This window comes from Natator depressus, chromosome 3 (genome assembly GCF_965152275.1).
Source record: "Natator depressus isolate rNatDep1 chromosome 3, rNatDep2.hap1, whole genome shotgun sequence".
Taxonomy (NCBI): domain Eukaryota; kingdom Metazoa; phylum Chordata; order Testudines; family Cheloniidae; genus Natator; species Natator depressus.
In genome coordinates this window covers 18,150,015-18,174,883 of record NC_134236.1, presented here as the reverse complement: position 1 = coordinate 18,174,883, position 24,869 = coordinate 18,150,015, and the positions used below count along the sequence as shown (strand labels likewise).

At 42.6% G+C, this 24,869-nt stretch overlaps 1 protein-coding gene across 2 annotated transcripts in view; it reads left to right on the top strand.

Moving 5' to 3' along the window:
* The window catches only part of TNFRSF21 (TNF receptor superfamily member 21), a 69,540-nt gene extending 49,111 nt beyond the window's left edge, over positions 1-20,429 (top strand). For both annotated transcript variants that reach the window (XM_074947492.1, XM_074947493.1), the window contains exons 5-6: positions 17,646-17,868; positions 19,174-20,429. In XM_074947492.1, coding sequence (XP_074803593.1) covers positions 17,646-17,868; positions 19,174-19,403 — 453 coding nt within the window. In that variant the 3' untranslated portion in view covers positions 19,404-20,429. The remainder of the gene's footprint in view (positions 1-17,645; positions 17,869-19,173) is intronic.
* Positions 20,430-24,869: the final 4,440 nt, after the last annotated feature.

Here is a 24,869-nt window from a genome sequence, read left to right as displayed (position 1 = left end):
AGTGGTTCTCAACCAGGGGTACATGTATCCCTGTAAGTACGCAGGGGTCTTCCAGGGGGTACATCAACTCATCTAGATACTTGCCTAGTTTTACAATAGGCTACATAAAAAGCACTTTTATGTCTGATGTTGTAAGCAGTTCGTTGTAAAGTGAGGTGAAACTTGGGGTACGCAAGACAAATCGGACTCCTGAAAGGGGTACAGTAGTCTGGAAAGGTTGAGAGCCACTGCTCTATCATAAAGTCACAACAGGGGGCTGTTAGAAGAAGCTGGTGAGCAGTCTGTTTAAGATAAACTGAAATAAGTGTCCACAAAGGGGGCTGCACCAGCTGAATTTATTTATTTATTTTTTTTTAATGAACCATTAGAGCTCCACTGAGTGAACTCCTGTAGGCAAGCCTAATGCAGCTTGCTGAAGAGATTAGTGACCTAATTTCACTACTTTTCAGGAAAGCAAACCAATGCCACTGCTAGAAAGTGATCATTAGAGGTTTGAGGGTAGATTGCTAGCCTCCAGATGCCATATGATGTTGGAAACAGAGAACACAGCACTTTTAAAAAAAATATCTTTCAGAGTTGCTGCTTGGAGAGTTTAGCTTGAATAATGTTTTGATATATAGGCACCCCCCTATTCACAGCCTACATACTACTGCAATGATATTTTGCACAAAATATACCGTGTGAGGTGTCATAAGAAAGCCCGTAACATTAGAATCATTGTAAAGTGCATGTGTTAGCCTTATGTATGAAGTTATGAATTCCTCTGTAGGATGTTAGTAGAACATGATTAAGACAAGACAGCCTAGCCTAGGTAGACGTGGTAAGCAGGTCTCCCCTACACAAAGGAATGTGGGTTTGCCTCGGTTTACATACTAGCAGTGAACAAAGCCATTGAGCTAAACCACTGGGTGTTATCATGTTCGTGACCTCGAGAGACAGAAAATTAACAGGGCTCCTGCACCCCAGAGAGAGACAGGGGACTAAGTCCCCCGGAAGCCTTCCTGACATGTAAGACAAAGAAATGCATTTGAGGAATATAAGGAACAGAGAAACTCCATCTTTATCCTTCACTTGAGGAGACAAAGAAAACTGTCTATTTCATCTCTGTGTTGCATCCTGACTGGTAGAAGGCTGGAAAGGAGACTAGATGAAAGAAACTGTCACGAACAAAGACTCTATCTTACTAGGGGTTCTCAAACTGGGGGTTGGGACCCTTCAGGGGGTCACGAGCCGTAAACCTCCACTCCAAACCCCACTTTGCCTCCAGCATTTATAATGGTATTAAATACATAAAGTGTTTTTAATTTATGGGGGGGAGGGGGGCACACTCAGAGGCTTGCTATGTGAAAGGGGTCACCAGTACAAAAGTTTGAGAACCATTGTGCTAGAATAAGTTTTAGACTTTGTCATAAGAACATAAGAAAGGCCATACTGGGTCAGACAAAAGGTCCATCTAGCCCAGTATCCTGTCTTTCAACAGTGGCCAATGCCAAGTGCCCCAGAGGGAAGGAACAGAATAGGTAATCATCAAGTGATCCATCCCCTATCACCCAATCCCAACTTCTGGCAAACAGAGGCTAGGGTCACCATCCCTGTCCATCCTGGCTAATGGCCATTGATGGACCTATCCTCCATGAACTAAACTAGTTCTTTTTTTAACCCTGTTATAGTCTTGGCCTTTACAACATCCTCTGGCAAGTAGTTCCACAGGTTGACTGTGCATTGTGTGAAGAAATATTCCTTTTGTTTGTTTTAATTCTGCTACCTATTAAATTTCATCGGGTGACCCCTAGTTCTTGTGTTATGAGAAGGAGTAAATAATACTTCCTTATTTACTTTCTCTACACCAGTCATGATTTTATAGACCTCAGTCATGTTCTCCCCTTAGTAGTGTCTTTTCCAAGCGGAAAAGTCCAGTTTTATTAATCTCTCCTTATATGGCAGCCGTTCTATACCCCTAATTTTGTTGCCTTTTTCTGAACCTTTTCCAATTCCAATATATCTTTTTGAGATGGGGCAACCACATGTGCACGCAGTATTCAAGATGTGGGTGTAACATGGATTTATACAGAGGCAATATGATATTTTCTGTCTTATTATCTATCCCTGTCTTAATGATTCCCAACATTCTGTTAACTTTTTTGACTGCCGCTGCACATTGAGTGGATGTTTTCAGAGAATTATCCACAATGACTCCAAGCTCTTTCTTGAGTGGTAACAGCTAATTTAGACCCCATCTTTTTGTATGTATAGTTAAGATTAATTTTTCCAATGTGCAGTAGTTTTGTATCATCTGCAAATTTTGCTACCTCACTGTTTACCTCTTTTTCCAGATCATATGTGAATATACTGAATAGGACTGGTCTGAGTACAGACCCCTGGGGGACACCACTATTTACCACTCTGCATTCTGAAAACTGACCATTTATTCCTACCCTTTGTTTCCTATCTTTTAACCAGTGACCAATCCATGAGAGGACCTTTCCTCTCAATCCATGACAGATTACTTTGTTTAAAAGCCTTTGGTGAGGGACCTTGTTGAGGCTTTCTGAAAATCTAAGTACACTGTAGCCACTTGTCCACATGCTTGCTGACGCCCTCAAAGAATTCTAGTAGATTGGTTAGGCATGATTTCTCTTTACAAAAACCATGTTGACTCTTCCCCAACAAATTGTGTTCATGTATGCGTCTGACAATTTTTTTCTTTACTATAGTTTCAACCAATTTGCCTGGTACTGAAGTCAGGCTGACCAACCTGTAATTGCCGGGATCAGCTCCGGAGCCCTTTTTAAAAATTGGTGTCACATTAGCTATCCTCCAATCATCTGGTAGAGAAGCTGATTAAAATGATAGGTTACAGACTACATCCGATGAAGTGAGCTGTAGCTCACGAAAGCTCATGCTCAAATAAATTTGTTGGTCTCTTAAGGTGCCACAAGTACTCCTTTTCTTTTTGCGAATACAGACTAACACGGCTGCTACTCTGAAGACTACATTTAGTAGTTCTGCAATTTCGCGTTAGAGTTCCTTCAGAACTCTTGGGTGAAGACCATCTGGTCCTCGTGATTTATTACTGTTTAGTTTATCAGTTTGTTCCAAAACCACCCCTAATGACACCTCATTCTGGAACAGTTCCTCAGATTTGTCACCTAAAAAGAATGGCTCAGGTTTGGGAATCTCCCTCACATCCTCAGCCATGAAGACTGATGCAAAGAATTAATTTAGTTTCTCTGCAATGGCTTTACCGTCCTTGAGTACTCCTTTAGCATCTCGATCATACAGTGGGCCCCACTGGTTTAGCAGGCTTCCTGCTTCTGCTGTACTTAAAAAAAATTTTACTATTACTTTTTGATTCTTTGGCTAACTGTTCTTCAAATTCTTTTTTGGCCTTCCTAATTATATTTTTACAGTTCATTAGCCAGAGTTTATGCTGCTTTCTATTTTTCTCACTAGGATTTAACTTCCACCCTTAAAGGATGCCTTTTTGCCTCTCACTGCTGCTTTTTTTAAACTTTGTTTAGCCACGGTGGCACTTTTTTGGTTCTCTTACTATGTTTTTTAATTTGGGGTATACATTTAGGTTGAGCCTCTATTATGGTGTCTTTAAAAAGTTTCCATGCAGCTTGCAGAGATTTCACTTTTTGTGCTGTACCTTTTAATTTCTGTTTAACTTCCTCCTTTCTGAAAGACTTGTTTTCACTTTTATTTGCTTGTAATCATCTCTACATTTTATCTCTTTTGTTTGGTATCATTTAATCTCTCCTCTTTTTTTAATGAACTTGTTTTACTTGCTGTAAACCAGCTTAGGGCCATGTTTGAAGGGAAGCCTGTATCCACTGAAATTAGTAAGCTGTGATGTATTGACTCTTTAACAGAGCAGCGACTTTTAATATCTTCTGTGAATGCACCATGGTAGGACCTGTACACAGCAGAGAGATCTCCTGAGGAGCTTGGGAGCTAGAGTTCACTGATTGTTACTTGCCAGGCAATGTTTGGGCAGGGAGAGCCTTGAGGAGTTTTCTGGCGGGGAAAACAGGCTGGTGCGGCAGGAAGCTGACACACAATCTAATTGCCAGTAAAACTCTCTCTTGCCTAGACAGAGAGGTAACACAGTGGCTCGCAGCTTTGGGCATCCCCAGCAGTGTGTCTCACCTGTGAAACAGCTGCATCCTCTAGCTTGGAGACTGGATATGGCCCTGTTACTAGTACCATGTGGCTTCTGAGTTACCATTCCATTTCACTTACTGGCATGCTGTGAGACCAAGCCCTTTTTCCCCGCTGCTCTGTGGCAAGTCATGGTCTGTCTTTTAAGTGACACTTAAAATTAACCCCTTTGCTGGAGCTCTTGTATCAGGCTCATGGCACCGGAATTCCTTTGGTGTGCGGTTGGTTTTGTTTTGGTTTTTTTTGTTTGTTTGGAGGTTGCAGTGTAATTGTAGCTGTGTTGGTCCCAGGATATTAGAGAGACCGGATGGGTGAGGAAGTCTTCTTATTGGGCCAACTTCTTTTTTTTGTACAGATGTTGTGTCTTTACTGGTAAATGTTCCACACAGCAATCCATCTGATGAATATACAGGGCTAGTTAAACGAATGCTAATAGGGCCCTAAGGGTATGGGTTTGAGATTGGAGCCTGGTGCATTTCTGCAAGTTACTGCTATGCCTGAACATGCTTACCCCAAAGTATTCTCTAAATGAGTTTCTGGAATTTATGTCAAGATGGAGGTAAGAAAAGATGTGTGGGGAGAAGAGAGCCTTGGGGAGATAACTGGAGAGGCACAGCAGACAGGTGAGGGGAAAGTGTTCTTCTGGATTCTGGGACATGGACATGAACCTTACCTAAGCTAGAGAATGTCCCCATTGCAACCCATCCCTTAAAGGTTTGATGTAAGTAGACACAACAAACTAGGGAGGAGTCTGGATTGTTCTCTCCCCTAGAGGTGTCCCCTGCAGAGCAGGATTGAGATGCAGTGATGATGTGAGACGCTTGTGCTGCGGCTGGTGGTGGCCTATAGGACTTAGCTACTGGGAAAGCTAAGGGAGGCGTCACTGGGATGAAGCTAGCTTGTTCCTCAAGAATTCTCCGTTCATTTTAAGAAGCAGAGCTAGCTGTGTACATAGCACAATGCCTGGCAATGAACAGTTCCGAAGCAGTAACCTTCTCATACAAAGAGAAAAGGAGGACCTTGTGGCACCGTAGAGACTAACAAATTTATTTGAGCATGAGCTTTCGTGTTTGTCTCTAAGGTGCCACAAGTAGTACTCTTCTTTTTGCGAATACAGACTAACACGGCTGCTGCTCTGAAACTTCTCATACAAGCTTTTCAGGTCTGAGAAACCATTCATTTCTTTGCACCTGTAACTAGCTGTTCCTTAAAGGCATGGTTTCAAGGCTTCCAAAAAGGTTGCCAGTTAATCCAGTTCCCACTGGATGAGTACCCACCATCAAACTGGCTTCTTGTGGAGTCACCCTTCAGATGAATAACGGCTTACTGCCGCAGAATATCTAGCTATGGGTGGCCCTACTGCAGAGGCTCTCATTCCATCCCTTAGCTGGTTCTGGCCATGCTCTGCTCTCAAATTGGTGGTGTTAGACCTAGCATGTTTCCGTACCTAGGACGCAGCAGGGTATGCTAGAGACTTGAGAATTAACCGGAAAGCTGAACTCTGTTGCTCTCATTTGTCCAACCTTCTTCCAGTGCATCCATAAGACTCCTTTGCCACAGTGCCTACAAAACCCAGCTCACAGACTGTGGCAGGACGATGGGTGACTAGCTGTGACTGTTCCTCTTCCCCTTCTTTCCTTTTCCTGCTCGTATCCTCAACTTAAAAATCCACACTACAAACCCATGTAATAAAGCATGATAAACCTCGGGGACTTGCATGGCCTCCATCACTGTCATAACTGAGCATGTCAGTCTTTTATGAAGTTATCCTCCGAATATACTGGTGAGGTGGGGAAAGTTCTTCTCTCCATTTCATAAATGGGGTGCAGAGGAATTAAGAGACTTTTTTTGTCCAAGGTTACCCAGGAGCTGCAAATTGAAGTCTGGTTTCCAGAATGCCAGGCTAGCACTCCGATCACTGGACCATCCTCCCCAGCCCTTATTCGCTTACTTGTCTGTCTCCCCTCCCCTCCCCTCTGTCTGTTTTACCTTCAAGGCAAGGATTCGTTCTGGGCTTTGTCCTGCACAACAGGGGCCCCACTCTTGATTGGAGTCTGTGGGCACTACCATCGTATAAATATTTACTACTACTGATGCATACACATAGACTTAATTTAAATCCATTCATCTGTAGAGAGCAGCATGGCATATAGCAAGAGAATTTCTCTGCTGAGTGCTTGCTGGGTTGTTACTGTGTAAGGTTATGCCAGTCTTACATCACACTTAGTGAATTTAGGTTAAAACTAGATTAGCCCTCTGGCTCGCTTTGTCTTCTGGATCAGTGACTGTTGTGAACATGAGCAAAGAGCAGAACAGCTCTGGGAAGAACTTTGAGGTGTTAACATGTACAGATCTGAATGAGCTCTGGCCTCCGTGATGAGCTGGAAAAGCATGCACCGAATTTGAACAGTGTTTGAAAGAAAGAGCACATTCTGCAAAATGTCTCCTTTCCAGGCTTGTCCTGTTGTATGAAAAATGGCCATTAATTTTCCCCGATGGGTTCTGTTGCCTAATTGCATCCAGACACTTTGTAGAGTATTAGCTCTTCCCAGAATCCCAGTAGCATTCTGCCCAAAGGACTTTTTGCTTTGTGGTTACTAATAACTTGCAAATCTCCATTCTTGGGATGGTTGTAGAAGCTCAACATTTGTGTCCCTACCTTAAGCTGTACTTGGTTCTGTTTGGGCATAAGGTCAATTGCAGTGATCTGCTTAGCAGCTTACAGATAATAGGCCAGTATAGTTTGTCTTGCAACGTGACCCTAAACATATTCACACCAGCTGCAGAATGCAGCTAACTAACTAGCAGTGTTGCATAGCATGTCCGGTTTACTAAAATAACAGTGCCCGAACACTATAGGTGCTCTTATGCACTAGGGTTTTTGCCACTTTTATTACTCTTATCCCTCACTTACCTTTTTGTGACTTTACTGGATACAGCTGAAGTATTTTAGAGCCCTGACTTAAGGGCAGTAAACAGCAATATTTGTGTTACTCATGTCAACTGAGGCCCATGCTACTTGTTCTCCCAGGTGCAATTGTTTTAAAGGGGGTGGTTAGTGCGGGGAATTCAGTATATCAATCTAAACAAATTCCTGAATCTTCGTAGCATTAGGGCTCTAGATTCTGTTGCTGACTCGGCACTTGACACACTGTGACGTTCAGTCTCTCTGCAGCTTTCCTTCACCATCCCCCAGATGGGGAAAAGAGGATGTGAAAGTTCCATATAACGCAGTATTGCAAATGGCCTAATAGCTGTTCCAAGGTTCAATCGTTCTGTTACTTCCTGTTATCAGAGCTCAAAACCCTTTGGTCTGGATCTTTTTAAGCAGCTCTTTTCAAATGTAGCCTAAATCTTTTGCTGTGTCAGACTCCTGGTTCATGAATTATTTACTTTATTTCCCCTTTTAGCAAAACAGAGAACTGGGCACTTCTATAAGGGGGTTACAGCTAAATTCGTCACTTGCAAGGTTCAAGATGGGAAGGAATTAAACACTGCGCAGATGTCAGTCTGTATAGTGAGTATCTAAAATGCAAAGGCAGCCAATTAAATAAGAAGGGTACATGAAAACATATTTTTCCTCCGAATTTCAGGAATGCGATTTATTTAACCACCCATTGTACCAAAGTGGAGTGTAAAGAGACCTAAATTGGGTTAAGGCAGGTCTTTAGGGAAAACGTGCATCAAACTAGATCAGGGGTGGGTGTGTGTGTGTGTGTGTGTTTGATTATGGCTGAATATCAGTTGAGGTCTGGGGAATCCTGTTTTTGTGATCTATCTGAACACTGGTATACCTTCCAGTGAATTAGTAGGGGTGGGAGTACAAGACCTTGAAGGACTTAGTATGAACTGAGGGAGAACATGCAGTGTGGGTGTGACAGTGCTGTTTTCTAAACATGTTAGGGAAACCTACTTAGAGCCTAGATCTCGAACTAATCTGGCTCTGGATCTACACTGGTTACTGTGGTTAACACCTGTAGTGCCCATGTAGTCTTCTTACAAAATCTTTGGAAAGTTCAAGGCTATCAGGATACAAAAAGTATTGTAACCAGCTGCCCTGATTTTGATTATATTTTCAATGTAGACAAACCCCAAGATTTTGACCTGTACTATAATGACTATCCCTAATTCGGTGTTAGAACCATGGTGTGTCTAGTCTACACTAGTGACAAAGTATTGGAACAAACACTGTTAATCATGGCTGGTGCCCTGTTAAACTTAATATCATTAAAACTGAGTCCTGCATGCACACTTCAGGAAGACATAGCCCAATAAACTTCATTATTGGTGTTAACAATGTACTTGGCATTGTACAGGGCACAAATACAGCCCTTGCCCCCAAAGAGCTTAACATTTCAACAATAGCCACACAGACTGAATGCACTCAGAAATCAGAGGTGGGGAAAACGTGGATTTTTAAATCCCTCTTTTTGAGGGATGAGGGTGTTGAGCTGGAGAACTAAGAGCGAGGGTGTTTGGCATTGCGCACAGTCTCTGTCATCTCTCTGGCTCTTATGTGCAGGAGAGGGGTGTGAAGATTTTGTATGAGTCTTCCTGGCACTTTTAATTTTTTTCAAAATGGCCAGTCTTTTATTTCAAACCAGGAAAATTATGGAAGAGTGGTAAGAGGGAGAAGCCAATTGTTTGTCTTTCAGTAAACACAGCAGAAGTCTCCCTTTTGGCTGGCTGTCCAGTTAATGGTATCAGTTAACTGACTTTGAATGAAAAAGACCTTTCAGAATTAAAATCCCTCCTCTTAATGAATATATAACACTGTAGCTTGGAGGAGTGGTGTGACGTTCCTATGTTGATAAAAATGAGCTTGGAGCTCTGAAGAGGGTTGGGAAGAGAATTGCAATATAAATGTCTTCCTCCTTTGAAATTCTGTACGGGAACTTTATCCAATGTACACTCCCACCCCCTGCGCCCCAAACAGTGATCAAAACTGCTAAACTGTGGACATTGTGACCCCACCTATCTTCCTCCACTGGTGCAGATAATCTGGAAACTTTAATTTAGAGGGCTGATTGTAAAGTAGACCAAATCTGGTGCCAGTTGAACGTGTACACCATTTATTGGGGCGTATCTTCCTCGTGTGCATGGAGGGCTTATTAGGTTTAATGGGAGTTAAGTGCTTTGAGAAATTATTAATTGCAATCTGGCTGGCACTGCACAGTGTCTTGTTCCTCCCACCTGCTGTGCCTTCTGTTCCTTCTGGTAAGATCATGCCTGCTTGCAGTGAGCGCCTGCTGAGGCATGTCTCCTCTGCTGTACTGTGTGTGCAGAGTATGTCCTCCCTCACAGCTTGGAAATGACTGGGCTCTCATCACTTTCATTCAGGTCATCCCTCCTCCAGGGCTGTGGAATCTTAGTGGTGAGGGAATCATACATAGAATAGAATATCAGTGTTGGAAGGGACCTCAGGAGGTCATCTAGTCCAAATCGCTGCAGGACCAATCCCCAATGTTTGTCCCAGATCCCTAAATGGCCCCCTCAAGGATTGAACTGACAACCCTGGGTTTTTAGCAGGCCAATGCTCAAACCACTGACCTATCCCTCCGCAAGGAAGCAGGAAAACGGCAACCCCATCCTAAATGTAAATCCCTCCTCTCTTAAGCAGTGAAATCTTGCGCTGTCACCTGACCCAATGACCGCAAAGTCTCAGTCTCTAAGATTTTCTCCATTGACTAGAGCCAGCTGCTAAATTGGCCAGGAAAATTACAGTCTCGTTAGTTGTGTGTGTTAGGCAAGAAAACTTTCTCTTAACCAAACTACAGGTAGCTGTTTCTTCATTGGCATTAGGCAATTAGCCAGTATAATGCACTGTTTGTTTAAAACTTACCATCAGGCTTCTTTTTAATCATCAGGTCCCAACATTTAATTTCTCTCATTGTAGTTTAATAACAAAAACAATGCAAGTTCTGTTCTGATTCCAGTGAGCCAGATTCATCTGTTAGCGCTTGTTCATGAGCTGCATATAAATTTTAAACCCATTGTGCTGTCTGAAGGTCTCTGTAAGGTGAAGAGACAGCAGAGAGAATCTTGATGCGTTCCTTAACGAAGCACCCACAACAAGACTCCCGCCGAGGGAATGCAGGGAGCGCAACACGTGTCTTTTAGGGGCAAAAATCCAAACAGCTATTGTGTCGAAACGTGTTCCTTGACTGCTCCCTTCCATGAGGGGGCTGCAAATGCACGTTTGAGTTCACTTGAGTCCGCAGACATCCCAGTATGAATTGCAGCTTTGTACAAATGTGAATTGAATTTAGCTGAGCCCAGTGTTTTTCTTAACTTGGAGAGCCCTCCATTTCTATAAGTTAAGGTATTCAGTGAGTCATATGGGCCTGGCCGTCATAGAATTACCCTTGATGTAAGAGACCGTGGCAGTTTGCTGACATGCACAGAAAACTGAAAGGTTCATTACATGAGGTGGATCAGATAATCTTTCTAGCTAGAGTTAAGAGCCCTGAAGTAGTAGCTTTTCTTGCACTTTTTGGGTGAATTTGTCTGTCCCACCATGTGCTTCTAAAAGCTATTGCTAAATTTAAGGAATAATCCAAAGGGGTGATGCAAAGTTAAAATGAGTAGAAGTCCAGCACCGTTTGCTAAATTCCCCACCTAGCAAATCTAAGTCTTCCGTAATTCTGGAGACACTGGTGATGTGCCAATATTGTTATACCAATAAAATAAAAACCAGCAGGCTCTTATTAAAGGGGAAAAGGCAAAATGCCACATTTATTGTGAATACAGAAAGAATTATAGTAAGCAGTTAGTTATAGCTATAACGATCCATTCAATTTCTCTCTCTCTCTCTCTCACACACACACACACACACACACACACACACACACACACACACACACACACACACACACTCTCTCTCTCTCTCTCTCTCTCTCTCTCTCTCTCCCCCCCCACGGTTATCATAGTTACCAGCCTTAGAGTTGCTCATGCCCAGCCACTGGCCAGGTGGCCTGGACACGAGGAGGGAGCAGGGCCTTGTCAGATGCTCATCTGGTGCTCCTGGAAGTTGGTTTGCAGAATCAGACCCCAAAGTTCTCACTTTCTAGAGTCCATTTTTATAGGAATTTCTTCCTATGCCAGACTATGGGAATTGCTTCATCATGCTGTTGCTGAATCAATCAGCAGATAACACATTCCTGACGGCTCCGTGCTACCAGATGTTATCTTGTTCTTTGGTTCTCCCATTCTTGAGGCTGTTGGGTGGATTCCAGTCTGCCCTCCGGGAGTCCTCTGGTTATTTCCACTTGACGCCTTCTTCAGCCGATGGACACTGGATTCTTAGGCTGGCACCTCCCTGATCATTCAGTTATTATCCACACCAAGCATCCATCCACATACATCCTCTATCTCTATTTTAATCACAATTGTTAACAAAGCAAGATGAATGCAACAAAAGGGCGGGGGGTCTCTGGGTGCTGTTTCTGTTGTTACAGAGTATTGCTTTGAGTCTCTCTCTGTGTGAGGAGTAGTTGTTACAAAGAATTGCTTTGAGAACAGACTGTCTTAGAATGTACTAACGCAATTAGCAGCTTGCAAGTTTCACACAGAGGGAAAGAAACAGTACCCAAAACCAAGAGACCTCTTAATTAGTAATACCCTGGAATTTAAACTATGAGGAATCAAACTCATTTGTGATTTTAGTATAGAACTTCTTTAATATGATCCAACAATATGATAAATTCTGGGATACCATTAATAAACCAACAAGAGCTGGCAGTCATCACGAATGGGAAAGAATTGACAGTTTCATCTGAATGTTGCCAGATGGAGGTAGGTGGGAGGAGAGGGCAAGGATGTTCAGGCCTCAGTGTTTCTCCTCTGGTTTTACAGTTCACCTTCGAGATGGTTCAAGCATAGGTTGGTCTTCCCCCTATATTTAAGATCACTGAACTTCAGACGCTGCTGGCTGAGTTGCCCAGGTACCATGATGAGTGCTCTAGAAGGGGCTGTAAATGAATGAGCATAAGTACATTCATATTATTCACGGATGTTAATACATAAAGATCAGTTCAGCTGGTTGATAAATTATTGTGAAGATGATCCAGTACTACAGTGTAATAAAGCCAATGCAAACATTTTCAGCCAAAATAAAGAACCAGCTGTAAAAATACAGGCTGTAGGGATGCTGTCAGCAGATGGTTGTTGGCTGAAGGTCGTTTCAGAAGGTCCTCACAGCTGTCTTTAAGGAACAAGTCCTGTGTATTTCAGCAGGCCATTTTAAGTACCTTCTAGGGCTTTTTAAAAATTGTTGCCTCTCTGTTCCCAGCTAGGAACTAATCCATCGTGTCTGGGGCAGCAAGCTTGAAGCTATCTGTTTTGCCTTGGTGCCAGTTCCCATTGCCACAATGTTTAGGGACTGAACAGACATAGCGGGAGGTGCAGTCACTCAAGTCCTTGGAGCCTGGAAGTTAAAGAGCCTGGAATAGCAGAAAAGTGGAAGATAGAAGTTTTGCATTGCAAAAAACTAGCTGCAGTAACTTAGAAAAATTGGTGCGATTTAATCCTGTTTCGTTGCAGAGGGTAACTGATTCGTCAAAGCCATTAATTGGTTTCAGTGTGAAAACCAAATGTGTAACTGCTTAGTGAGGTAACTGCGGGTCAGTGGTAGTGAATGCCTCTCTGATTAGACATGGTGATTCCCAGTACAGTGAGAGAGCTCTTGTTTGCCTCCTCTGCACTTTACAGATATTTGCTTCTACCGTCATTAGACTCTTACTACAATATCTAATGTGAGGCTCCCCTGTAGAATGGTAAAAGGGAATGAGAAAACGGAGGAGTTCCATAGTACCTTCTGTCTAAGCATCCATAAACTCTAACCAATTGTGAGTAGGTTGTATTGTCCCCCTTTTTTCCACAAATGGGGTAGCCCAGGCATAGAAGCTGTCTTGGCCAGGGTTCCGCAGGAAGGCTGGGAATAGAATCTAGATCTCCAGAATCCCAGACCAGTGTTTTCTCTTCCTCCACCCCACTCTCCTGCTGGTTATAGCTCATCTTAAAAGTGATCACTCTCCTTACAATGTGTATTTTTTCATGGTCTGTGTGTATATAAAATCTCCTCGCTGTACTTTCCACTTTATGCATCCGATGAAGTGACCTGTAGCTCACGAAAGGTTATGCTCAAATAAATTGGTTAGTCTCTAAGGTGCCACAAGTACTCCTTTTTCTTTTTGCGAATACAGACTAACACGGCTGCTACTCTGAAACCTTACCCAGGAGACTATTTATGATCAGCTGGACGCAGGTTCTAGGAGTGCGTTCACTCTCCAAGGAGCCCATGGTGCTGGATAAACTGTATACAGGAATTGTTTTTCCAGCTTCTGAAACATAGCTACCCATGGGGCAGTGCTCAGCTGGATGCAACACCATGAACCCAGCTTAGGTCAGGAAGTGGACAGCACCTTTCTAGACTAGTGCTTTAAAAATAAATTTTGCAAGCAGGTTCATGTAAGTTACTCAGTCTATTAATAGTTCTCCAAAGCAGTGTTTTACTCTGCTTTCTTTCCCTCATTATTTAAACATTAACTACACATCCCAGAATCCTGTGTACTTCGCTTATTAAGTAAACAGTGTGTTCAGAACACGTCAGGCTCTGAGGATTTTTACATTCTAGAAAACCACCCTTTCATGAATGTTTTAGCAGCTGTTTGTGATTTATTTGGTGTTTAGTGTTAGGAGGCATTAAGTTTTCAACATCTCTGATCCTTTGTCTTGTCTCTTCATGCACCTTGTTCTTCAGACCTCTCTTGTGGATAAAAATAGGCTTGCACCTGGGTACTGAGCAGGCAAATTGCATGTTTCGGAAGAGTTAGCCCCACTGTCAAATTATTTTAAAGGTAAAATCCCTATCTCCTGTAGGATGCTGTGTTGGAAGCATCCAGGTTTACTACACCAATTCTCTACTGGCGTTCTTTTTCTCAGTTAACAGTAGTCTAAATCTTGTGAACAAATCGTGCAGAATCATGCAGGGCATTTTAATGGAGAGTACAAAATTGTGTGTTTTGGTTTTTTTTTAAAATCAATCACCACTGTAAATATATTGCAAAACATGTTGAAGTAGAACAATCCTCGGTCTCCTGCTGAAAGAAGTCCTTTTATTACAGTGGAACAGGATTGAAAGTTAATTTCATGAATTGATGGAAGTGAGGTGGGCGGCTCAATGGACATATGTAGGAGGTAAATGCTTTACACACGCAGAATGTAGAATTACATTCATGTGAATCACAGTACTAAAGATCAGTGCAGAGTTCCTGAGAACCGCACAGTGTGTACAAATACCTCTTTGTTAGGTGCATAAGTCATTTGTATGAATGTGAGGGAGTGACTGCAGTTGTCATATGTCTTAGGGGGTCAGGCTGCAGAGCTAATACCAGAAACATTTTACCATTTCCAGCATATGCAGAGGGCTGAGTGGAGCAAGCTTCTTACTTTTAATACAACACCTAAAATGCCTAGCAGAGCTGGGCTGCGTTAAACAATCTGACAGCATGCGAACATTGTTCCATACTTCCTTTGTATACTAGAGAGTGGGGTTCGGGTGTGGCTATGAAATGCTATTGGGCTACCAATGCTAAGAAGTTGCCTTAATATGATTCTAAATCTATGACTTGAGCCTTTATTATTTATCTAGTGGAATAGTTAAATGGGCTTCATTGCTTGTGTATCTAGCTAGTCCATGGAATATAAATTGCTTTGCATGTGGTATTATGCTCCCTATTCTCTATCCGTGTGCACAAGTTAAATAAAACTGGCTCCATCTGGAAATTGGACTTTCTGTTACCAAGTGAAATGAGTAAAGATATGGGACTTGAGACCGAAAGAACTGAGTATGAACAGTCCTTGTCCTTCCTGGGATATTCTGGTTCTCAACAGTGCAGTTGCCTAAATCTCTCTCTCAGTACCTATAGGTTTAGATGAAGGAAAATGGGAGTCCAGAAATGCTGCGTACAGTTCTGGTGTCCACATCTAAAAAGGATGTTGATAAATTGGAGAGCATGCAAAAAAAAGCTACACAAATTATTTGAGGACTGGATAAAATGCTTTCCGGTGTGATGTCAGGAGCTCAATATATTTAGCTTATGAAAAAGATTGAGAAGTGATTTGATTAGTGTATAAGCATCTTTACAGGGAGAAAATACAGGTTACTCAAGGCCTCTTTAATCTAGCAGAGAATGGCATAACAAGAACTGATGACTGGAAGTAGACATTCAAATTAGAAATAAGCACACTCAGGTTGATTAACCATTGGAATGAACTACCCATGGAAGTGGTGGCTTCTCCATAGGTTGATGTCTTCGGACCAAGGCTGGATGTCTTTCTGGAAGATACGCCTTATTGAGCACAATAACTTGTGTTTGGCTAAGAGAGATAACTGGGTGGAATTCTAATGGCCTGTGCTCCAGAGGAGGTCAGACGGTTGATCATTTAATGGTCCCTTCTGGCTTTAAGATCTGTGAGTAAGCCCATAGTGGAGTTAAATACAGTCTAACTTTTAGAGCAGGTGTATATATTTTTGGGGAGGAGACACAGTTTGGGCAAATAAATGACTAATTTGAAATGTGATTAACTCTGAAAAGTAGCTGAAAATTGCACTTCATTTAATGAAAATATCTTCAGCTCTAGGAGCGGGAGCTAGATTCTCGTCTGGTGCGTCAGCAACAGAACTGTTCAAGGTGTTCCATTAAGTTACACTTGTGCAACCCCATTGAGTGCTCTGTGGTCATAGAGGTATAGCTGTGGGTCTCCATTCTGCTATGCAACACTGTGTCCAGTGGTTTCCAGTGAATAATTCCCCCCCAGTTAGTGGGAATTTGTGCTGGCAATAGCACCAGCTCCTACACAAGTCCCTTCTGAACCTCCCATAAGACGACCCGGGTGGGTTGGGGTATGAGGGAGAGTGGCAGAATTGAGCTCAGCTGTTCCTGAACCTACTATTCTGGTACATGGAGCCTCTGACCAGAGCTGGTTGGCCCTGAATGGGGGAGCTACAACCTGCTTCCTGCAGCTGCTGCTCTCCAGTACATCAGCACAGCTTAGCCATAGTGAGAAACTGGGGCCTGTATGTTTTACTTCGGAGCTGTGGAATCCTGACTCTTGGTATCAGCAAGCCATCTTGGGCTTTTCTCTCTCTCTTTCCGTTAACCATGCAAAGAAATGAAAAGAACATGAAGATAAGCTATAGTGACTCACCTTTGAATATGTATATGGGATACTAAATGGCCAGTATATTTTTAATTGCTTTTAACACAAGTACTTGGACTTGGACACGCTCTTGGACACACATGTAAGTACACCAAATACTGGTAGCGGTTTTCCACCACATAAGAACGGCAATACTGGGTCAGACCAGTGGTTCATCTAGCCCAGTATCCTGTCTTCCGACAGTGGCTAATGTCAGGTGCCCCAGGGCGAATGAACAGAACAGGCAATCATCAAGTGATCCATCTCCTGTCGCCCATTCCTAGCTTCTGGCAAACAGAGGCTAGGGACACTTAGGACGTGGGGTTGCATCTCTGACCCTCTTGACTAATAGCCATTGATGGACCTATCGTCCATGAACTTATCTAATTTTTTTTTTGGCCTTCACAGCATCCCCTAACGACGAGTTCCACGTTAACTGTGCATTGTGTGAAGTACTTCCTTTTGTTTGTTTTATATCTGCTGCTTATTAATTTCATTGGGTGACCCCTGGTTCTTGTGTTATGTGAAGTAGTAAATAACACTTCCTTACTCGTTTTTTCCACACCATCATTTTATAGACCTCTGTCATATCCCCCGTTAGTCCTCTCTTTTCCAAGCAGAAAAATCCCAGTCTTTTTATCTCTCCTCATGCAGAAGCTGTTCCATATCCCTACTCATTTTTGTTGCCCTTCTCTGTTCCTTTCCAATTCTAATATATCTTTCTGGAGATGGGGTGACTAGAACTGGATGCAGTATTTAAGGTGTGGGGGTATCATGGATTTATATAGTAGTAGTATGATATTGTCTGTCTTATCTATCCCTTTCCTAATGGTTCCACACATTGTTAGCTTTTTTGACTGCCGCTGCACATTGAGTGGATGTTTTCAGAGAACTGTCCACAGTGACTCCAAGAGCTCTTACTTGAGTGGTAACAGCTAATTTAGACCCCATCATTTTGAACTCTCTGCTTTGTTCCTTATTTACTGGGACAGTAGGATGTAGGGAGAGAAATTCCTTTGAGAACAGGCCATTTACATTAGGTACTTTCAGTTTTCCTTGTGGAGAAGTCAATCAGAATATTGTGAACCCTGTTAAAAGGTAGAGCTATTATGTGTTTACTCTAAATTCCACTGAGAAGGGGCTAGAGTCTACCTATAAAGTTACAATATTAATGTCCTGGCCTCTGTCCCTGTTTGGTAAGTTGAGATGCAAATGGTTCTGAATATGAACTTTGCTTTAGGTTTTGCATAACAAATCATAATCAACTTTTGTCTTCACAGCTAGAACCTGACAAACTGGCCCTTCCAGTGAGCCCTGGCCCACTCGGTCCCGTTGCCAGTCCAAATCTGAAACTTCCTGATGCCACCATCCTCCCCGTGGAACAGTCTCCTTGCGAGAAGAACAAGGGCTTCTTTGTCGATGAATCTGAACCTCTTCTGCGCTGTGATTCGACTTCCAGCAGCTCCTCTCCACTCAGCCGAACAGGCTCTTTTATTACCAAAGGTACCCAAGTCAGCATGCTAGTCTGCATGTTTAAATGTGTTTTCAGAACAATATAAAAGGTGGAAAGTGCTAATGTGTGACCATAGGAAGGGTTACTGCTTCTTTGCTGCATCCAGTAAAACTAGGAAGCCAGGATATGTGGAGAAGAAATTAGTGAGTTATTGGGAGTATGTTGTCACTAGAATAAATACAATTTGAATATCAATTGGAGAGACTATGAGTTGACAGTATAGGCACTTGGTATGGGGATTCAGGTACCAGATACCTTTGTTGTAGACATGGTATAAAGACCTGAGTAGAAAGGACAAAGTGCTTTAAAGGGACCCTCAACCTAAAAATCACTCTTCTGTCAAATTTTGTCTACTATTGCTATACATAACATCTAAGATCTCTCAGATTGCACATGGCTTTTTAGTGTCTTCGTGGCTACTGATCGAATTCCCATTAAAGGAAAATGCCCATTGACACTATTTGGTGTTTCACCGGGTCCAACTTTACAGTTGTTTTTTACTGTATTCCCTGGGTATTCAGTCAATGAATTTCCTTCCCTTTGTAAAGGTTTTTAACACATAGGGGGGGAGAGATTTGTAAATAGGAAAACGTGGCTATAAAACCACAAGAATTGGCAGGGTCATACCTGAATTTATTTTAAATTTGCTGTCTTTGAAACAGACTAGGTTTCAACATGGTGATTTTCCTTGGATTTTTTTTTTTTTTTTATTCCCACGACACTTGCCTCTTTCCTAGTCAGTATTAGGAGATCTGATGTCTGAGAGATCCCAAGGAAGGGAGACCACCTTGCTTGAGCCTCTTCCTTGTTGCATGAATTCCAGGTCGTACATTTTTCTTTTTTTAAACCAACTTCCTTTAAGGTAACTTGTAATTTGAAGCATGACTCATTGGAACCTAACCCAATCATCTACACTTGAGGACACAAAGTAATCTGACCCATTAAAACGACTGAAGCCAACAGAATGTAGCACTCCCTGGCTTTTGGCCTCTCTTCTTTCCCTGTGATTTTCAATATTTGTAATTCAGCATTAGCAAATATGCTCTGGGGAACCATGCTGCTGTGGCAGAGGTTTGGATTGGGTGACTCAATAGGCTTTCTCCATCTCTAGTTTCTGTGACTAACACCCACCCACATTTTTCATGTTCTTCGCAAGTTGTGACCTGCCTCCTAGAGGCAGGGAATGGGGAGTGAGGTCTCCAAGGTGTGAATTTATTTGTTTGTTGTCTCCTGTCTGGGAGAATGCTCTTCCAGCAAATGGTGCCTTAACCATCGGTCCCTTCTTCCCTTCACAGAAAAGAAAGACACAGTGTTGCGTCAGGTGCGGTTGGACCCTTGTGACCTGCAACCCATCTTTGACGATATGCTTCACATCCTAACTCCTGAGGAGCTCCATGTGATTGAAGAGATTCCACAGGCAGAGGATAAGCTGGACAGGCTATTTGAAATTGCTGGAGTCAAGAGCCAGGAAGCCAGCCAAACACTGCTGGACTCTGTCTATAGTCATCTTCCCGATCTATTGTAGACAATGGCCACCACGCACTCTGAATCTTGCTAGTACTAGCTTGGCACTCGTTAAAGATGAGTGACAATATGCAGGCTGTTTTTTTGTAGAATACATGGCCAGTATTTTCTTCAAGGTCTCTCTCTCGTTTGTGGAAGGGGCAGTTTGCAAACATTGCCCCTTTCATGCTTAACTTTCAGAATTAAAATCTTTGTTCCCTCTGTCCCCTTCTGAATTATTTTTCTGTTTTCATTCCAGTCAGTCATTTTATGCACTTTAAAAAATGTCATTAACGAAAGACCACAAATCCAGTGTAACTTACACATTGAATCTGGAATAGTTCTTAACTCATTTTAGTTTTTGTCATATCTGTCTTATTCCAAAGTAGCTTTCCTCTTCACAAACCTTTCTTTCCCCTTGTCCCCTCTTCTCCTTGGTGGAAAATAGGAAAACATGAGAATTGAGTTTCGTCTGTTACTCTCTAATGCAACTCGCTTTTATTTTTTTTCTTGAGCTGACTTTTTTTTAAATGTACTATTGTATGGTTCATTTTCCTTGCGGAGGTTTTACTAGCACAGTTATTTTTTGTATGGTTTTCACCTGGACAATGCATAAAATGCTTGATTACTTGTGCTCCTTTAAGCTAAAGCAGAAATGTTTTAAAGAAAATAAATGGCTTAATTCCTCCAGCCTTCAAGACTATAACAAAGTCACTTGGCCTGCAGCTGAATGTACCACATGCAACAAGAAGTATCTTGCCTTGCAACTTAAGAGATAAGCAGGCCCTGTATAAATCATCTCAGTCAGCACTGGTGCTGAACTGTGGAAGGTGAGGGAGAGCCCTGGCGGTGACACTCTCCTTGTGATCATAAAACTTCCTGAGCTATGCTTTTACAGTTCTCTCTCTTGTTTGTTTGGGGGTTTTTTTTATACAGGTGTTGGCTAATAGGTAAGGTTCCGAAGACCTTACCTGGTCTTAGTGGTCTCTTAAATCACACTTCACTTTTTATTTTTAAAAAAAAAAAAAAAAAAAAAAAAAAGCAAAAACCAGAATGGTCTGATTATATTTGCAACTGTTATGCTCCCATAATGAACAGTCTGTAATATGTTCAGCTTGAAGAACTATAATACAAGGATGGCATTTGCTACCTTGGAATGGGGTGAGGTTGAGGGGAGGGGAGGTTCTGATACAGAAAAATTGCCTTCCAGTGTACTAATTTATTAATAAATACTAGATGTTTGTTACTTGACATGCTTCTGTGTTAACTTCTGTGATGCTTCGCTCTGTGGGCTGGATGTCTCCAAATCACTGCTATAAATAAGATGATTGGAATCTGTTTCAGTAAGCCCTAGTTTTGATGTGGGGCATTTGAACTAGTTCTAAGATGTAGTCTGGTTTGAAGTTCTGCATACGTGGTCTAGGCATAATGGGTGATTGTCTTAAGTGAAATTGTTACATTAAATTCATACCCAAGAAAGCTCATACTTTCTCTTCATTTGTGTTGATGGTTTTGGATATGTGGACTGCCACAGAGGTGAGGCATGGTGCCTTGTGCCACACTTTCCTCTTGAACAAGAATCTAGCCACGGTGATCTGTACCGCCAGGTTAGGCTGCTGCACCTCTGTTTACCTGAGACTGGACATAACTTGCCACCACTAGAAGGCTGAGTCTGGTGCAGCACACGTAGTAAACAACAAAGGCAGAGGTGAACACATCTCACCTTGGTAAAATGTTGCATCCTTTTTTGTTCCCAGCATGTTGGCGGGAGGAGACTTCTCACTGAGTTACCCCTCAATTGTGGGAGATTTTTCATGTTGGTTTCTGGCTAGTAGGTGGCTATGTTTTTTCAAAGGCTGAATCAAGCCATGTTAAGGAACTCTAGTGTATGGACCCCAGGGTAGGTAGGGGTGTACTAGGAGAGCCCAGGGTTCAGTTGGAGGAGACAGGCTTAGTAGATATTAAAGTAAAATGGAGCTATAATTATCACCTAAATTAGGTGCTCAGTATATACGTGGAGTACTTTGAAAGCAGACTATCTGAGGACTTTCCCACAGTAAGATGAATGCTGGAAAACTGGGAATCTTTCCTTGCCAGTGGTATAAACCTCCCTATTTTTCCTAACCTGATGAGCATAAGCCTGTCTGAAGTGCAGGACTGGCTATTTCCCAGCTCAACCAGTAGAGGCTCTCTGCTGGGGAAACTGAACAAAGAAGAAACCTTTTTTAAGGCAGCCTTTTAAAAGTAGCAGCTTAGAGCTGCTCGGAGACTTGGAATGCTAAGTTGTGGGGAGATGGGTCAGTGGCCAGCGTGTGCTTGTGGTAGTCAACGTTCAATTTATCACACTGATATTACCACCCCATAATGCATGTGGAAGCTTCAGACTAAAACATCCCCAGCTCTTTGTCTGTAGAGACAGTCTCAAGCAATTGGGTAGGACTAATTCCTTCATGGCCTGGAGGCACAAAGTGAAGCCCCAAAAATCCATATAAATGACACTGCCTGGCTGGAACTCTGTCTCATTTTATGGGTACAGCTGATTATTGTGGGGCCTGTAAGTCAAGTGCAGATATTTAGACATCAAAGGAGATGGGAAAGAAATCTGCTTGCTGTTTCACTTTGAAATTTCACTGCCCTGTGTGATTGAAGCTGTGGTTAAACCAGTAAAGCGTAGACAAAACTGAAATAGCAAAACAGCTGTCTGAAAACTGCTGCTGACAAGGAGAGCTTTGTGGCTTACCCCTCCCTGTTGATCTGCATCTGTACAAATTGAACAGGGCTGTTTTTGCCTGAACAGAGGTGTGTCTGTTTTGAATTGTTCCTTCCCTTTCACCCTTCGATTTTGTCCAGCCTCTGTTGTGTTTGAGATAGCACAAGGCCCATACAGTGTAGTTATTCCTTTTGTGCCTGCACAATGTGCCACAGTTTTTCCTGTTATTTAAAGTAACAGCCCAGGCAACAGCTTGTCAGTCTTGCGTGTACTTTTGATAGGTGTGTAATTTGTAATTGATACACCTGAGCCAGTACTGAACACCACCCCTGCAGAGATAGGGGGCACTGCCTTAGAGAAGCTAACAAACCCGTTGAAAGAATGCCCTGTTTGCAATCTAAGTGATGTAATTCTGTAGCTGTGGCTACCAGCTTGATGAGGAATCTTTTAGGGGAACTTATGGGGTAGGAAAGGGGGAAGAAGGTGAATTCTAGTGCTGGATTGATAGTCTTGGAGACTGAAGCCCTCTGTCTAGCCATAGATCGGGTCCAGTGCATGCAGTGAGTACAAACCTCCCTGCATTGCTCTGCCGGTGGTGGTGGTGGTATTTTGTGAAGGTTTGTGTACTGACTGAGGCTTAATGAGTCAATCAGGCTGACCCCAAAGAACTATCAGCTGGTGCAACTTTGGTTGCCATCAAATGGGAGTAGGTTTAAGCCAGCTTCCTAGAGACATACAGCTTTTACATCCAATTCCCTGCATCATCTAGTGCTCTAAAACAAATCCCCCTTTACAAGCTACACTCATAGTCACTTTGTTCTTCTCTAGCATGCCTCCTCCCACCCCCTATTTTCAGTTCTGGATGTTTGAACCACTTGCTTCAGGTAGGAAATTACCCTCCTAATCCAGCCTTCTTAGGTTTCAGGCAGCCCCTACAACAGCTTTGCTTTCAGGTTAGTCATCCTATTGCCTTCCTCCCATCAACTTCCATTAGGTCGTCCAGGTTCCTTAGGCCCTTTCCCCAGATAACTGTCATAGAGACTGATTCTACAGTTTCGGTGATGGTTATGATCTATGCCTTCACTTTCGCACTAGCTCAAGCTCCATTGTATTTACTTGGACTGCCAGAAGCATTTATGGGAAGCTCTTTGCTTCTATGGCAGGTTTCAGAGTGGCAGCCGTGTTAGTCTGTATCAGCAAAAACAACGAGGAGTCCTTGTTGCATCTTAGAGACTAACACATTTATAGAGCCTTCCATCAGAGGGTCTCAAGTATTCGTCTTTCCACTTAGTCCAGTAAACAAGACACTAAGAATTACAATCTTAAAAAAATCTGAGCTGGTTGCTCCAGGCAAGAGCGCAAACAGCCTGTGAGCAGGATCACCCTCTGCCCACCTCCCATAATAAGGTTTTGCATTCTGTAGCAGCTAGACAATGTACAGCCTTCCTGCCAGCCCACACTACATGCTTGTGTGACATTGTGGCAGGGTTGTTGCATCACACTAATCAGAGTTGTCAGCTCAACAGGTTAGGAGGCTGCAGTTGAGATTCTAAACTGGTGATAACCTCACTGGTTAGTTAAAACTGCTCTCCTAGTTTCAAGCCTCGGTTAAGGACGTTGCCCAAGTGGCCTTTTGTATCACACGAACCTTCTGTAACAGCGTCCCACTGAAAATGGTGTCTTGTGTACTGTTGCTCTTACCACATCTGCCTCAGCCAATCAGTGGGGTGTTAGTTTTGCTGGGATTTGATCTCCAGTAAAATTTCTAAAAATGCCTAAGTGACTTCAAAACCCGAGCCGCATTTTTTTAAAACAAGCAAACAGCCAAAGTCTCCTTGTAAGTCACTTAGGTGCTTTTGCAAACTTTACCCTCCAGATAGTTTTATATCATCCGATTCGTGAATTAACTATGACAGAGTCTTGGGATACAGTGCAGAGTGTAGGAGAACTAGATATGGACAGGTTTCAGAATAACAGCCGTGTTAGTCTGTATTCGCAAAAAGAAAAGGAGTACTTGTGGCACCTTAGAGACTAACCAATTTATTTGAGCATAAGCTTTCGTGAGCTACAGCTCACTTCATCGGATGCATACTGTGGAAAATACAGAAGATGTTTTTATACACACAGACCATGACAGAATGGGTGTTTATCGCTACAAGAGGTTTTCTCTCCCCCCCACCCTGCTCTCCTGCTGGTAATAGCTTATCTAAAGTGATCACTCTCCTTACAATGTGTATGATAATCAAGGTGGGCCATTTCCATGCTTATCTAAAGTGATCACCCACCTTGATTATCATACACATTGTAAGGAGTGATCACTTTAGATAAGCTATTACCAGCAGGAGAGCAGGGTGGGGGGGAAGAGAAAACCTCTTGTAGCGATAAACACCCATTCTGTCATGGTCTGTGTGTATAAAAACATCTTCTGTATTTTCCACAGTATGCATCCGATGAAGTGAGCTGTAGCTCACGAAAGCTTATGCTCAAATAAATTGGTTAGTCTCTAAGGTGCCACAAGTACTCCTTTTCTTTTTAGATATGGACAGTATTTGTGTGAATAATCCACTGGGAGATGGGCCTCTGATGTCGCGAGACCATCTCTCGTCAAGCGGCTGCAGAAGAGTCTGGACCATGAGCTCATAGAGAACAATAGGGTTCCCCAGATAACATCCTAATGCGGGCCAACAGGCCACATCAGCTGAGTACTGGAACCAGTTACATTCAGTTGTGGTTCAGCTTAATCTGTGCAGTGCAATAGATGCCATTGGGCTAGTATCA